General features: G+C 39.9%; 1 protein-coding gene across 3 annotated transcripts in view; it reads left to right on the top strand.

Moving 5' to 3' along the window:
- LOC143284841 (muscle calcium channel subunit alpha-1-like) overlaps positions 1 to 16,787 on the top strand; it is a 127,870-nt gene that overhangs the window by 79,697 nt on the left and 31,386 nt on the right. For 2 of the 3 annotated variants that reach the window (XM_076591910.1, XM_076591912.1), the window contains exons 30-37: positions 5,751 to 5,873; positions 6,838 to 6,903; positions 7,828 to 7,919; positions 8,957 to 9,131; positions 10,259 to 10,386; positions 11,187 to 11,283; positions 12,512 to 12,716; positions 15,418 to 15,548. In XM_076591910.1, the coding sequence (XP_076448025.1) occupies positions 5,751 to 5,873; positions 6,838 to 6,903; positions 7,828 to 7,919; positions 8,957 to 9,131; positions 10,259 to 10,386; positions 11,187 to 11,283; positions 12,512 to 12,716; positions 15,418 to 15,548 (1,017 nt within the window). The remainder of the gene's footprint in view (positions 1 to 5,750; positions 5,874 to 6,837; positions 6,904 to 7,827; positions 7,920 to 8,956; positions 9,132 to 10,258; positions 10,387 to 11,186; positions 11,284 to 12,511; positions 12,717 to 15,417; positions 15,549 to 16,787) is intronic. The other variant, XM_076591911.1, reaches the window with a different exon arrangement.

Consider the following 16,787-nt stretch of genomic DNA (forward strand, 5'->3'; position numbering starts at 1 on the left):
ACAGGATTCTCTGACGTCAGCCAGAGCTGGTTTACTGCACCGGCCAGTCTTACATACAGTGATCGTTCTGTGTAAATTTGTGCATCTTTAGAATACCTGTTTTGTGTCCATGTGACAGTTTTCCAGTTAGTTGATTCTGTGCAGGATGATGATTTAATGCATGCGTATTACACAGGCCGCTTTACTGCATTGGTTTTTTGCAGCTGTTTGTTGTGCATTTGCATCCCTTTTTAACTAGACCAGATTTTCTGGGGATCTATATGCATTCCATATGTTCACTATGGATGTGTGTGTATTTTATTCCATGAAACTTGTCTGCTTACTTATGAACAAAGACAGAGGAATGTTAAAAAGATTTTTCAGTAGTTTGATTTCACAGGGTGGTACTGTCTTACTCATATATATATATTTTTTTTAGTTCATTTAGGTGCTAGTCTATTGCTGTATCCATTAATGGAAAATTATGCACATGTGTTTCCTTTCTATAAAGAATTCTTTCACCCACTTAACAGCATGTGTGTCTTTTGCACTTGAGAAATACAGCCAGTATACAGATATGAAAGATGTTGAGCTTAATGATAGGAGTATTATTTCATTCACTTACGTGTGTGTGTTGTTTGCAGCTTAGAAGTATAGACATTATACTGACATGGATCATAAGGGAAATTCTTTCACTCACTTGGTTGTTGCTCACTTAGCAGTATGTATGTTGTTTGCAGCTATGTATTGACAAGTTACTAACATAGATCAGTGAGGAAATTATTTCACTCTTTTTGCTGTTGCTCACATAACTAGTTGTATAAATGTTGTTTGCAGCTGTATTGACAAGTTACTAGCATGGATCATGGAGGAGATTCTTTCACCAGCTTAGCAGCATTATGATTTAAGTGTTTGCAGCAGACTGATTCAAACAGTAATGTGCAATGAGTGCCAGCAACGTAGCATTGCTGAATGACGATCAAGACGCATTTATTTTAGGAAAGCCCGTGGAGGCACATGAAAGTATTACATATTTCATGTAACTAATACAGATATTAAGGTATGAGGAATGAGAAGGGCCAGCAGTAGATGTGAGAAATGCCATGAGAAGTGACAACAGTACATGTGTATGCCTGTGCCGTGGCTGTGAACAACACCCGACAGGAGGCGGTCACGAGGCCCCCTTGCCGTAGAGCCAGTGCCTGTGTGTCTAACACTGTGTGCGTGTGTGTGTCCTTGTTTGAATTCTAAAGCAAGGCTTGGATTACACCATGGTTCCCCAAGAGGTTGGTGCTGCGCGGTCCGTTTTCTTACCTGTTGCCTGTGTCCCTCCGTCCTGTAGTCTCCCTCTCTCTCATAGCCTGGCTGTTCCGTCCTCTTCTTGTCATGTTTTCTTTCTTTCTTGTTGGCCACCTTTGTCCTGTCCCCCCCCCCCTCCCCCTACCTCCTCTCACCCTTCCATACCTCCTCCCACAATCCCAGCTGTCCCAGTTTGATGTCATATAGTGACTTGTGTCAAACTGGCATCAGATTTAGTCGAGGGGTTTCCTTTTTTGGTACACCAGAGGCTGTGGTTGAAATGTGGAAAATTTAGTGTGGCCAGCATTACTCACTTTTTAGGAGTTTGTGACTGCATCACCTTTTTTTTGTGCCTGAAAGTTTGGTTTCTCTTTACTTGTTTTAAGAACTGACGGGCAGTCTGCCATAAAATGGTCCATTTGTGATCAGCTGGACTATACACAACATGAGGTAATTCAGTTTTATTTATCAGAAGGTGATGGAGGGAGTTTTGTTCTCTTTGAGTTCCGTTGTTGTTAAGTTTGATTGATCTACCCAGGAAGAAGCAATGGAAATAATGGCTGGAAATTTGTTCCTGGTGAGATTGAATGTATGTAGAATATTTTGAAAATGTGAGCTTGGACAGTTAATGGGAAAGCCTCTTCATAGGACACTGAATTATTTCATCATATCAGTCATGTGTAGAAAAAGGTGATCTTTCCAGAATTTACTGGATGAAGGAAGATTTTTGTCAAAATGAAAGAAAATGGTATTTGATTGTCTTCAAATTCAAGCAAGAAAAATGAATGCTGTGCACACACTAAATTTTCAGTCAAAATTAGCAAAGGAATTCGAAACTAGATGACGACCCCAATCCCTTGACTCCATTTCAGTACCCTTGCCAGCTAAAGCCCATCTTTTCCTCCTCCCCATCCCCTGTTCAGACCAGACTGTGGGTCTCCATAGTGCATGCATTACAGGCATTGGAAAGGCCATGGAGGTCTTTCCAGGCCCAGGGATATCGTGGTGTTCTGTCAGTGCCCAGTCCCTAGTCCAGTGGTGGTATTGGTATGTGCATGCTGTATCATGACAGTACCTATTTACAGCCACCTGTACGTGGTGGGTTCTTTCTGTGCTCTCTGTGTAGGTGCCTCTGCTCTCCCCACTGGATCTTTTCTCTCAGCAAGTGATCATTGACTTGATACCATTATATTATTATTTCCCATGTGGGATTGTCCATTGTGATCATTGACTTAATACCATTATATTATTGTCTCCCTTTTGGAATAGTCCATTGTGATCATTGACTTGATACCATTATATTATTATTTCCCATGTGGGATTGTCCATTGTGATCATTGACTTAATACCATTATATTATTGTCTCCCTTTTGGAATAGTCCATTGTGATCATTGACTTGATACCATCATATTATTATCTCCCATGTGGGATTGTCCATTGTGATCATTGACTTAATACCATATTATTGTCTCCCTTTTGGAATAGTCCATTGTGATCATTGACTTGATACCATCATATTATTATCTCCCATGTGGGATTGTCCATTGTGATCATTGACTTGATACCATCATATTATTATCTCCCATGTGGAATTGTCCATTGTGACCATTGACTTAATACCATTATATTATTGTCTCCCTTTTGGAATAGTTCATTGTGATCATTGACTTGATACCATTATATTATTATCTCCCATTTGGAATAGTCCATTGTGATCATCGATTTGATACCATTATATTATCTCCCTTGTGGAATTGTCCATTGTGTTCCCCACTGTCTGTGACTGTGATAGCTGGAAGTGTATCCCCCTCTCTTGTGGTGGAACCATACATTCTACCAACATTATTCATCAACATGTTGAGTATGCATGCAGAGGTTCATTTGCAGCCAGTTCACATTTTCCAGGCTACTTGATTGACTGGACGGAAGTAGCATCATTCTTGTAGTGGATTGTTAATGTGATAGAATGTTTTTATGTAGCAGCTCATCCTCAAATTTAGTCTGTGATGTTTCTGAGTGTGGTCCCAGGGATAATCTGATTTGTTTTGCCTTCAATTGAGAACAAGACTGTTCCAAGTCATTATCTGATAATTGATTTTGCCTGAGGCATTTCAGTTGCAGAAGCTACAGTTAACGTTTTTCAACACACATCTTTCTGGCATGTTTTAAAAGACAGTTCACCAGATGTGTGGGGAAACTTTGGCTGCTCTTTCATGGGATTAAAGTCATGCAGTGACTTTCCATTCCAGTTTTGAGTGTGTCACTGTTTTGGGACAGCAGAATCATGAAAACATAAATACTGTCATTATGATCCACAAGCAGTACCTCAGTTCCCAGTAAAGGCTGGCAAAAATGCTGCTTGTACATGTCCAAAATTTGAAATCTTTAACCGTGAGAAATTCCAGAAGAGGTCAACTTACACATTATTCGGCTGATATGGTCTGTTCCTCATTTATTGAAGATGCAGTACAAGAACAAAACTGCTGCAGCAAAGAAGATAGGTGATTCTGAGACCAGCTATCCTTCCGTCACAATACAGCCACTTTTAGCCATGTATTGTGAGCAGTGTTACTGCTGTTTGTTTCGAACTTTAAAAGGATAGTTTTTCTGATTTTCAACAGTGTCAGATGTACGGAGGATTACGACTAGCATGAAAGAACATATTTGTATTTCTTTTTCTGCTGATCAGTTCTGTATACAGTTCTGTGCAGCTTATCACTGAATATAGCATGAATGTGGATTTTGTAAAATTAAAAATATAATGAAAGCAACTTGCAAGACTCATATGCAGTAAAGCAGCTGATTTTGTAAGAAAAAAAAGCAATTTATAAGGCTTACATGCCATAAAGCAGATTGTTGATTGTAAATAATGGTTTGTGTCCTGTTGAACATTATTTCTTATATGATAACGGCAGTGTTTGAGAGGCTTTCACTCCTGTTTCTTTGTATTGAAAAAACAAAAGCAAGAAACTGTATATTGTATGGACAAATGAAGGGAAACAAAGGTATGTGAGTGTGACCTGGTAGCTGAAGATCTGGAGCAGTTGTGAAAGCATGCTGTAGGGTGGTCAGCATGTGGACAAGTTGATAAACTGAAATGATGTTGTGGCAGGGTTGTCAGCTTGCTTGAATGAGGGTGTAGAGGATTGTAGAATTTCTGCATTTGTGTCTATGTTTACTCTTGTGACTGTTGCATTTATCATGGTAACAATGGTTAGATATGTGAAAATGTTGCCATGTGTCACTTTGTTGTGTAATATAATGTTGGTGCGTTCTGACTGCTCTTGCTTTAAGAAATGTACATTTGGTTTGCAGTCTGTCAAATTGTGTTGGGTGATAAAACTGTAACATAATTACTAACATCAGAACTGTTGTTAATTGAATGTTCAAATTTTAACATATAACCATTCCTAACTGCAGTTGTCATGTTTAGACTGAAATTATAGAATCTGCATTTCATGTATGTTGCAATTTGATGCTTTGATTTTCTCTCTTTCTGAATGATTTGAACATTTCTCGTAGTACTGTTGCTCCTGCTCCTGAAAAATTATCTCTTTTTTTCTTTCCCATTTCTCTTCAAAGTAGAAGGAAAAAGCAGTGTTGTGAAATTACACAAATTTAGAAAAAGAAAACAAAACTACTGCTGTGAACTTGGGAAGAACCCAACAACACACACACAGCAAAATGAAACCATTTTACATCGTGGAAACGTTAGTGATCAGAAAGAAGAGGTGTAAATACAGTGTGCAGGAAAAGGGGAATTGCTTCACAGTGATAGGTATCCAGAGTCTTTCACTGAATCATGACTCTTGTTATCACCAGTCAAAAGAAGTGAAAGTAATCACCATCTTCAGTCAAAAGGAGTGGACATAGTCATCACTGGTTAAAGGGAGTGGACATAGTTATCCCCAGTCAAAAGAAATGAACATAATTATCAGTCAAAAGGAGTGAACATTGTTATCACCAGTCTGAATGAGTGAACATAGTTATCAGTCAAAAGAAATGAATATAGTTATCACCAGTCGAAAGAATGAACATAGTTATCAGTCAGAAGGAGTTAACATAGTTAAAAACCAGTCTGAATGAGTGAACATAGTTATCACCAGTCTGAATGAGTGAACATAGTTATCAGTCAAAAGGAGTGAACATAGTTATCACCAGTCAAAAGGAGTGGGCATAGTTATCACCAGTCAAAAGTGGTGAACATAGTGTGGATCAGTCAGAAATAATGACCAGACCTAGGGTGTGTTGCAGTCTACCATGAATGGAATGACTGTAACTTGTCAGTGAGTGAAAAAGGTAAGGAACAAAACACAGCAGTCTCCAGCAGTAGACTCACTCTTTCCTCTCCTAACTTTGATGTCCCATTGAATGATTGCAGTGATCATGACAGTATCACATGTTCAGTAAAACCTGCCAAATCTAGAAGTGTGCGACAGATGTTGTTATACTCATGCCTGTTGTTTTCTAGCCGGGGAAATCTATCATCAGCATCAATTTCTTCCGCCTGTTCCGTGTGATGCGACTCATCAAGCTGCTGAATCGAGGGGAGGGCATTCGCACCTTGCTGTGGACCTTCATCAAGTCGTTTCAGGTGTGTACGCTGTTGTGTCATGGTGGTTTGCATGGGGATGGTTGCCTGTCTGTACCTGAACTGATGACTTCCCCCCCCCCCACACACTCACTTTTGTCTTTCCTCCTCCTCCTGTTCTTGTTAAAGTGAGTGTGATCTATTTTTAACACCACCCAGGAATGGTGTTGTTGCTGTCAGCTGGTCTTGAGTGACTTGTGCTAGATGTTTTAGCATCAAAAGTGATGGAAATAATAAGCTGGTTTGTTGTTTTCGAGGTTTTTTTTCACCTGATTTGATTGGATGAAATGAGGAGGCCTTGTTTGTAAACCATTCTTTCTTGTGGAGAATTCCAGCTTTATCCTGAATATCATCCAATTTTGTTTTTGTTTTCAGTCAGCAGTATTTCAACTTTCTTGTCTTTTTTCCTTTCATTTGCCTGGGTTCTTCAGAACTACACAAATTTTCTCCTTTCATTTGCCTGGGTTCTTCAGAACTTAACAATTTTCTCCTTTCATTTGCCTGGGTTCTTCAGAACTTAACAAATTTTCTATCAAAATTAGTGATTCAGTAATTATGACACATTAAAAGAAATCATGCAAATGTTTTATTTTAAGAATCCAAAAGGAGAGAACAATGCATGTGTTGAGTTCTGGACTTTGTGTTTGAATCAATCCTATTACACACTTCTCAGCTAACCACAAAGGTAATCTATAGGCTGTAGAATACATTGTTAGCAGAAGTCAAAGAAATAAAACAAATAGTATCATAAAGATTTTTCACAGTTGTGTTTATGATCAGCTCTTATGTCTCAAAGATTCTTTTTGTGTTTGCTGTGTCTCTTTAAAGTTTAAGTATGTATTTTACTTGCTCTTGAAGAATTTGATCTCACATTATGAGAGGAAAATACTGACTGTCAATATTTTAGTTCATTTCGTGAGAAGTTTGAAGTGTGAGTTCAAGAAGAAAACTGTGTGTGTGTCTGCAGGCACTCCCTTACGTAGCATTGCTGATCGTGATGCTGTTCTTCATCTTTGCTGTCATTGGAATGCAGGTAAGAATGATAGGAAAGGAACATTCTACCGACACTCTCGCTTCTTCTTTGGTCATGTGCTGCACCTCCCATACTGTCTTGTTTCTAATAGTGGGTCCCACTGATTGTACAGGTGTTTGGAAAGATCTCACTGCCTGTACAGGTGTTTGGAAATATCTGACTGTGTCTGTGCAGGTGTTTGGGAAAGATCTGTCTGTACAGGTGTTTGGAAAGATCTGATTGTACAGGTGTTTGGAAAGATTTGACTGTTTGACTGTACAGGTGTTTGGAAAGATTTGACTGTCTGATTGTACAGTTGTTTGGAAAGATTTGACTGTTTGACTGTACAGGTGTTTGGAAAGATTTGACTGTTTGTCTGTACAAGTGTTTAGAATGATCTGACTGTTTGTGCAGCTGTTTGGAAAGATCCCACTGTTTCTCAGTGCAGGTGTTTGGAAAGATCTGACTGTTTGTACAGGTGTTTGGAAAGATCTGACTGTACAGGTGTTTGGAAAGATCTGACTGTTTGTCTGTACAGGTGTTTGGAAAGATCTGACTGTTTGTCTGTACGTGTTTTGAGATATTTGACTGTACAGGTGTTTGGAAAGATGTGACTGTCTGCACAGGTGTTTGGAAAGATGTGACTATTTGTCTGTACAGGTGTTTGGAAAGATTTGACTGTACAGGTGTTAAGATGTGACTGTCTGTACAGGTGTTTGGAAAGATCCCACTGTTTCTCTGTGCAGGTGTTTGGAAAGATCTCACTGTTTTTACAGGTGTTTTGACAGATCCCACTGTTTGTCTGTGCAGGTATTTGGAAGATCTCACTATTTGTCTGTACAGGTGTTTGGACAGACCTGACTGTTTGTCTGTGCAGGTATTTGGACAGATCTGACTGTTTGTCTGTACAGGTGTTTGGACAGATCTGACTGTTTGTCTGTACAGGTGTTTGGAAAGATCCGACTGGACGACTCCACACAGATACACAGGAACAACAACTTCCAGACCTTCCCACATGCTGTCTTGGTTCTCTTCAGGTGAGAATGTTGGCTTCTGTCAGGATTTTGTTTTGTGTTTATGTCTGTGACAAACCAGAGATGATGTTGAGTCTTTTTTATAGACATACACCCCTGAAGACGGTGTTGAGTATTAAATATACAAAACATTTCAGGCAATTCTGTCTGCACAATGGTTACTGTGGAAATATGTGTCTCATTCTGCCCATCTACTTGTGACAGACATAAAGGCATAAAGGAAAAGGAGTGACAGACAGTTCCTTGAGACATTAAAATGGTGATGCCATCACATTCCTTTCATTCAACATTTCATTGTACTCTGGCACCAAAATATGAAAACAGTTACCTTACTTTTGTATGCAGAAAATAGGGCAGATGTCAGAATACAAATAGTCAAATTGTCATCAGCCTCAAGAGAATGTGCCTGGAAATTTAATTGCATGTTTTTGTTAGAGGATCTAGTTTGTGACGATCTCCCCCACCCTCCTCCTGAGATTATGTATGCCTGTAAACTTTATTGCATGGTTTTGTCAGATTTCCCCACACATCCCCCCATCTAAAACAGTTCCTGACATTGTTTCTTTTAGCTCATTGACAGTGATTCACAAATGACTTCCATTTGACAGAGAAGGTGATATGAACCCAGAATTAGCTGTTCTGTTTCTGGTTTGATTCCTTGGTGTCGTGGGTTGATTTGCTGTTTTAGTAATGTTATGGAATTAACGCCTTATTTTTTAGACCAAACTTTTTTTTGTAACACTGTAATCTGGTGATGGATGTCTCATGAACAGTGTGTCTATTTTATTTTTAAGTAGTTTTGTTTGCCCCCTTTTTCTTCTTAATTGTTAAAATCATCTGTTGATTGTCCAATAGAGTATTTATAAAATTATCATGAGAAAAAGTCTGTTAGAGTCCATTAGAGTATTCATAGCATATCTGTCTAAAAATTAAGTGTGTTTATGCATGCGTACGTGTGTGTGTGTGTGTGCACGTCCGCATGCTTGCATGGTGTCAGACTTATATCAATCACGTGTTGTCATTGATGTATGTGAGTGCAGGTCTGCGACAGGGGAAGCGTGGCAGGACATCATGTTGTCGTGTGGTGACTCCCCGGATGTGCTGTGTGACATGAGGTCCGACAGCTACAATGCAACAGACCCTGATGGCAACAGCTGTGGAACCCAGTTCTCTGTCGTCTACTTCATCTCCTTCTACATCCTCTGCTCCTTCCTGGTCCGTTCTTGGGGAGGGTGTTCCCTTTCTGTTCTGTCCTGATGTCTCTCTGTCTAGCTTGTCTTGGGGAGGGTGTTCCCTTTCTGTTCTGTCCTGATGCCTCTCTGTCTCAGCTTGTCTTGGGGAGGGTGTTCTCTTTCTGTTCTGTCCTGATGTCTGTCTCAGCTTGTCTTGGGGAGGGTGTTCCCTTTCTGTTCTGTCCTGATGCCTGTCTGTCTCAGCTTGTCTTGGGGAGGGTGTTCCCTTTCTGTTCTGTCCTGATGTCTGTCTGTCTCAGCTTGTCTTGGGGAGGGTGTTCTCTTTCTGTTCTGTCCTGGTGTCTCTCTGTCTCAGCTTGTCTTGGGGAGGGTGTTCTCTTTCTGTTCTGTCCTGGTGTCTCTCTGTCTCAGCTTGTCCTGGGGAGGGTGTTCCCTTTCTGTTCTGTCCTGATGTCTCTGTCTAGCTTGTCTTGGGGAGGGTGTTCCCTTTCTGTTCTGTCCTGATGTCTCTCTGTCTCAGGTTGTCTTGGGGAGGGTGTTCCCTTTCTGTTCTGTCCTGATGTCTCTCTGTCTAGCTTGTCTTGGGGAGGGTGTTCTCTTTCTGTTCTGTCCTGGTGTCTCTCTGTCTCAGCTTGTCTTGGGGAGGGTGTTCCCTTTCTGTTCTGTCCTAATGTCTCTCTGTCTCAGCTTGTCTTCATTGCCCAACTTTTTCGTTATCTCAACTTCATCCTGTTTCCTTTTGATTTGTATATTATCTTCTCTGTCATGCACAGATGTATGTATACATGAGCACATACATGGACGTGCACGCTTGAACATACAGACACACAGTTTTCATTCAGTCATTTGTTGTTATAATTTTTTTTTTTTTTTAAAGAGTAAAAAGTGTGGTGCTGTTTATAGTTTTCTCTGATTAACATCAGATGTGTTTCCATACACAGGCCTGCTCGCAAATGCATGCACTCTCTCTCTCTCTCTCTCTCTGTCTCTCACTCACTCACTCACTCTATTATGGGAAATTTAATGTGACGTTGTTTTCTCCTAGTCTTACTAACTTACCTAGAAAAGAGTCCTTTATTGTTGAGATAAATGTCTCCTATGGAATTGTTAGGTCTTCTCTCCGCATAGTTGTGTTAATTTTGTTACCAGATCATCAACTTGTTTGTGGCGGTTATCATGGACAATTTTGACTACCTGACACGTGATTGGTCGATCCTGGGTCCCCACCATCTGGACGAGTTTGTACGGCTGTGGTCGGAGTATGACCCAGAGGCAAAGTGAGTGTCATCATCAGCGATAATCATAATCCTGGTACTACATGGAATTTGTAAAGTACAGTTTCTTCAAAAGAAACTCATTACAACACAGCTCACACACTACACGTACACCTTATTTTACACACTCACACAGAACCCACAAGTGTGCAACACATTTGCAGGGACAGGGGAAAAAAACTTCAGAAGTGTTCACACAGAAGCTTGCTTGAAAAAGTTGGGGTTTTTTGTTTTTTTTCAGTTTCGTTTAAACTGAGTTAGAATTGGTGTATTTCTCAGTTACCACAATGTGAGTCAAAGTCAAAGCTGCTGACGTTCCATTCAGTGGTGGATGCTTGTGGATTTAAAAAAGAATTTTTTTTTTTAGTTAATGCATATTTTTCCTGTTTGTTTTGAAGCAATTCTTTATTGTTAGTTGTTATTATATGCACACTTTGTTAGAGTATTTGATAACTTCATGTTGTTCTTGTTCTAATTACTTGTATCCCACAGTGTTTTATTACAGGGTATCATCAACAATTACCCATTAGAAATGACAGTGTTAAGTAACATTTCTTCAGTGTGGTCTACTGCATTACATACAAGTCCACATTTTCAATTTGTATAACACGATTTTCATGTCTTAAACATATTATTTATTCTCTGATATTTATCTGGTGAAATACTAATACCAGTAATCATTTTGGTACTTGATAGAAGATCAGAAGATTGGTATTAACCAGTATTTGAGCACAAATTTTGTTTGTGTTTTAAGTATTTGGGTCATGTCATGCCGCCTGATGATTGGCCGATGTGTGTGTCAGGGGTCGGATCAAACATCTGGACGTGGTGACTTTGCTGCGGAAGATCTCTCCACCCCTGGGCTTTGGTAAACTGTGTCCTCACAGAGTGGCCTGTAAGGTGAGTGTAATACAGTGCCAGGGTGAACGACATGGAAGGGAAAAGAGAGTTCAGAAATTTGTTGTTTCTTTGTTTTTTTCAGTCCCACCCAGCAGAAAAATAAGAAGAAAGATTACTTTTGTATGTGACATCTACTGTCCTGGAACATGAATGTGTCCTTTGTGTTTTCTTTTCAGAACTCGCTCTATTTCTCCATGACATTTGTTTTGTTTTGTTTTTTAAACTGCAGGCTTTGTCGGTGAAAACAAATGAACATGTATGATAAGAAGACAAATCAGAAAAAAAAGAAGAAAAAAAGAGAATCTTTACCTTTGAATTAACTTCTCCGAAGGCTGTGAGGTGTTATTGAAAACAAGTGATTTGAATTGCGAGCAAGTAAACAAACATGGGCAAACTTTTTGAGAGTTTTACAGAATTGATGGCAATATTTTTTTTGTTATTGAGGATTTCATAGTTTGCATTTAATCTGTTGCCTGCCATGGGACATGAGACTTACGTCCCTTTTGTTGCATGTGCGCCAACAGGACATCTCTCTCATGTCCAGTTTTCGTCAGTAATTCACAGTTGATATTAAAAGGGGAATTACCTACTTTGTTTCTCCCTGTCTTCTAGAATGTCTTCTTGGACTTGCACAGTCTGCTCTGTATGACTCATTGGCAGTAGGAAATTCCATAGTCACTGTAGTATGTTTTGTGTTGTGTGTGTGTTCAGCAGTTGATGAGAAAAGTGATGTATTGTCTGTGTTGTGTGTGTGTTCAGCAGTTGATGAGAAAAGTGATGTATCGTCTGTGTTGTGTGTGTGTTCAGCAGTTGATGAGAAAAGTGATGTATTGTCTGTGTGTTCAGCAGTTGATGAGAAAAGTGATGTATTGTCTGTGTTGTGTGTGTGTTCAGCAGTTGATGAGAAAAGTGATGTATTGTCTGTGTTGTGTGTGTGTTCAGCAGTTGATGAGAAAAGTGATGTATTGTCTGTGTTGTGTGTGTGTTCAGCAGTTGATGAGAAAAGTGATGTATTGTCTTTGTTGTGTGTGTGTTCAGCAGTTGATGAGAAAAGTGATGTATTGTTTTTGTTGTGCGTGTTCAGCAGTTGATGAGAAAAGTGATGTATTGTCTGTGTTGTGTGTGTGTTCAGCGGTTGGTGAGAAAAGTGCTGTATTGTCTGTGTTGTGTGTGTGTGTGTTCACCATTTGATGAGAAAAGTGATGTATTGTCTGTTGTGCGTGTTCAGCGGTTGGTGAGCATGAACATGCCGCTGAACAGCGACGGCACTGTGATGTTCAACGCCACTCTCTTCGCCCTGGTTCGAACTTCCCTGAAGATCAAGACGGAGGGCAACATCGACCAGGCCAACGAGGAGCTTCGCGCCGTCATCAAGAAGATCTGGAAGCGCACCAGTCCCAAACTCCTTGACCAAGTGGTCCCCCCTGCAGGTAGTAAGTAGTGCTCTCCGCATGGTTTGCTTTCCTTCCTTCCGTCCGTCCGTCCTTCCTTCCTTCCTTCCGTCTGGACCGCCACGCCACCCTTGTGTTGACCCCCCAGCACGTAGGCCACTTGCTGCCTCCACCCACTGTGTGAGTGGCGTGATGATGTAGAGTCCAGAGTTGCTGCTCCACCCCCACCGTTGTCCTTGTGTGCGCACGTCACCATCGGCACCACACCACACACCACCGCTGTTGGGAGGCCAGTAGCTGACTGACTGACTGACTGACTGCACCTGTGGTTTCTCAGTTTTCTGTTGGGAGTCCTTTTTGTCACCGTGGGCACTGTTTGATGTAGTTGATGGCTTCTTTTCTCTCTCTCTTGCTGTCTGTCTCTTTTCTCTGTCCCTTCTTAGCAGAATAGGATGACATGGGAAGTTGTGGTAAAGGTGTAAATGGTGGTATATATCTCAGAATTATCACTGAAACAGTATGATTGTGAATGGTGTTAATCTTTTTTTCCAGATACCGAGTTGCTTCTGATTATTTGACAGATGATACTGAGCTGCTTCTGATTATTTGACAGACTGTCCCTTGGAGTTACAGTACTGTTAGCTGTATGTCAGTGGATAGAAGGACCTGCAAAGATGTCCCAGTCCTGCATATCAAATAGTGGTTGTTAGGATTCTTCAGCTGATGAACCAAACCAGATTGGTATGCACGCTCATTAAGTGTTATGTCTGTGCAGTCAAAGATTATTAGTGTGCTCTTGTGCCAGCTCAAAATCCTTTCCTTGTTGATTATTTCTCAGGTAGAAATGATGATGAGTCAGTTATTTTCTTATGCAGTCAGTAATGTATTGTTTAAATTCTAAAAAGTGAAGTCTTTAGAAAAAAAAAAAGAAAAATAAAGATAAGAAACCAGACTCTTAGCTATTAATGTTCTGTAGGAGAGAGTGAGAGAAAAAATGTTAAAGCTGAAACACTGACGTGGGGTTTCTGATGCACACAGTGGCTCAGATATTTGTGAAATGATTGGGATTTCTCATGTGCGTGTGTGATAAATAAAATACTGAAGAATAATGTGGGTTGTGTAATCCCAACACTTTTTGTTCTGTAAATGTATCTCTTGGAGATCATCTGCACTTTTTCTTCCAAAAAAACCACAACCAAACAGGAAAAAAAAATTTGAGCATACTCCTTAGCAAATAAAAACAGTTGGGAACAGTGTCATTGAGTGGTCAAGATTGTCTCTGTTGCTTTTTTAAGTGTTATATCTTATTGTCTTTTTTGTTGTAGTTGTTGTGAGTTGCTCCAAAAACATTTGTTCAAAATGTATTCACCCAGTTTTTGTCTTCACTTTTTTGTAATTTTTATGAACACCATAGCTTCCAACACTGGTTACATGGATTTGTGAATAATCATCACTATGCAATAGCTGCAAACTTATTTTGAATCGCACCGGCTGTTTTGGTTGTACACTGTTGGCACAGGCTTGCTCTTAGCTAAAGGTTACACATAATATCAGCAGTAAGGTCTGTAAGGGGTAGTTGTTTTATTCTGCAGTACCTCCCTTCGCCAGCTGTGGCACTTGATTCATGACAGGACAAAGCATGGTCATGTCAGTATCAGTCATACTGCGTGGGGTTAGACTCTGATTTGTTGTCAATATGTAGATGTCATTAGCAGACCTTTGTTGCAGTGATAGAGACTTCTTCAGCATCTGTTTGATCTTGAAAGTTCATCGTTTTTGATTCACGCATTGATAGTTGATCCTTTTTTGATTCCTGGATTGATAGTTCATCGATTTTGATTATCAGATTGATAGTTAATCCTTTGATTCCTGGACTGATAGACGATCCGTTCTGATTTCCAGATTGATAGATGCTTTGTTGTGATTCCCGGATTGATAGTTGGTCCTTTGTGATTCCTGGATTGATAGTTAATCCATTTTGATTCCTGATTGATATTTAATACCTTGTGACTCCCCAACTGATAGTTAATCCTTTGTGATTTCCCAGATTGATATATGATCCTTTGTGATTCCTGGATTGATAGTTGATCCATGTTGATTCCCGGATTGATAGTTAATCCAGTTTGATTCCCGGATTAATAGTTAATCCATTTTGATTCCTGGTTGATACTTAATACCTTTTGACTTCCAAACTGATAGTGAATTCTTTCTGATTCCCAGATTGATAGTTAATCCTTTGTGATTCCTGTTGTCATGATGTGGTCATGGTTTATGTGCTCTTTTTTTTCCTCTTTTATTTTATTTTATTGTATTTTTATTTATCCATGTGATATAATTAGATATTTATTGTTAGACATTTATCATACAGTGATTTGTTCAGGTGGGTTGTGTCAGGTTTCTTTGAATCATTCATTGTAAAGAGAAAATGTATAATCGCTGTGCAGAGTCCATATAATTATGTAAGTATATATTTAGGTATATATACTTGTTCATCCCATTGCACTTGAGATGATTACTTCCATAAGCACTTTGGATGATTCCTCTTTCATTTTGTATCACTCAGGATGAGTATTTCAGATTATGATACAGGATAATTATATATTTCAGGTTATCACACTTAGTGTGATTATCATCTCTCATTTCTTTGCTGAGTTTCCTGCTCTCTGTGTGTTACCTGAGGTGTGCTGTGTTTTCTGGCAGTGTCTAATGATGGTATGGGTTGGGGTGGGGGATGGGATTTCAGGAGATGATGACGTGACAGTGGGCAAGTTCTATGCCACCTTCCTGATCCAGGACTACTTCCGACGCTTCAAGAAACGCAAGGAGCAGATCCAGAAGATTCAGAAGGGACAGGAACACACCAACGCCTTGCAGGTGAGACAGCAGACAGGTTGGCAGGCTTCTCTAAACGCATAAACACGCATCCCTGACACTTCGAAAGTTGAAAGGATCAGGTCCCTGGGATTTTGAAATGAACAAACACGTAATGAATAGAGTTAAAATCCTGTCTTATGCTAGGAAAAAAAAAAAGAATTCTTACCCTTCAGACAACAGACAGGTTTGCAGGCTTCTCAAAACGCATAAACATGCATCCCTGATGATTCGAAGATTGAAAGAATCAGGTCCCACAGATTTTCAATTTTTCATTCAAACACATAATGAATTGAGTTAAAATCCTGTCTTATGCTAGGGTAATCTGTTACAAAAAAAATCGTTCTTACCCTTCACCACTTTGGGGCCCAGAAACTTTGATAGTTGTGACTTGAAGATAGGCCTGCCACTGTGTGTCTACAGCAACACAGGTCTGATGAGAATGTGCAGCATTAGAGTGGCCTAAAGGTGGTTTGAGACTGTGGGACCCCCAAGATTTATAACTGAGCTGAACCCCTGGCTAGAGAGAGGTGGTTGGAAAAGTGCATGTCATCAGGGTTATGGGGAGTATTTGTTGCAGCAAGAGATGTTACTCAGCTGTTTGGAAAACATCTGCAAGTAATCATTCTCAGTTCCATTGACCGTTTCAGTCAGAAGGTTCAGGTTAAAGATCCTGCAGCCAGCTGGGCAGTGAATTCATACCCGCTGTATCTAGGGCTCGGCAGGTGAAGGTTGAAGCCAATCCTGTACTTCACCACTTATAAATTTCCCCAGCCAAAATGCTGTTGGCTGTTTTCAGTCAAGGAGTTGTAGAGAGAGGGTATATTGCTTGGGTTCTGAGGCGATTGTTTTGTTTTTTTGTTGTTGTTTTTTGCTGTGACAGTGAGAATGTAGATTGAGACACCACTGATGCAGACCAGAAAATCAAAAAATAAAAATGAAAATTAACCAGTAGTACCTCTAACACGTCAGCTGATGTCCTGCAAAAAGTGTTGCCATTGTGCCTGTAAGACATCTACTGATGTCCTGCATATATTCTGATTTTTCCTTCATTGGAGTTTGGTTTAGTGCACATAAACAGACTCTGAACGGTTAGTTTGATGTGTCTGGATTATAAAAATACTATTTAAATGAGCATACATCAGGTAGAAGACCCTTTTCTACTCAGTGATTTGATAACTGGACCATGTGGAAAGGGGGTTGCATCATATCAAAAAAAAAAAAAGTGTTGAAAACTTTGTC

This window comes from Babylonia areolata, chromosome 8, assembly GCF_041734735.1.
Source record: "Babylonia areolata isolate BAREFJ2019XMU chromosome 8, ASM4173473v1, whole genome shotgun sequence".
NCBI classification, from domain to species: domain Eukaryota; kingdom Metazoa; phylum Mollusca; class Gastropoda; order Neogastropoda; family Buccinidae; genus Babylonia; species Babylonia areolata.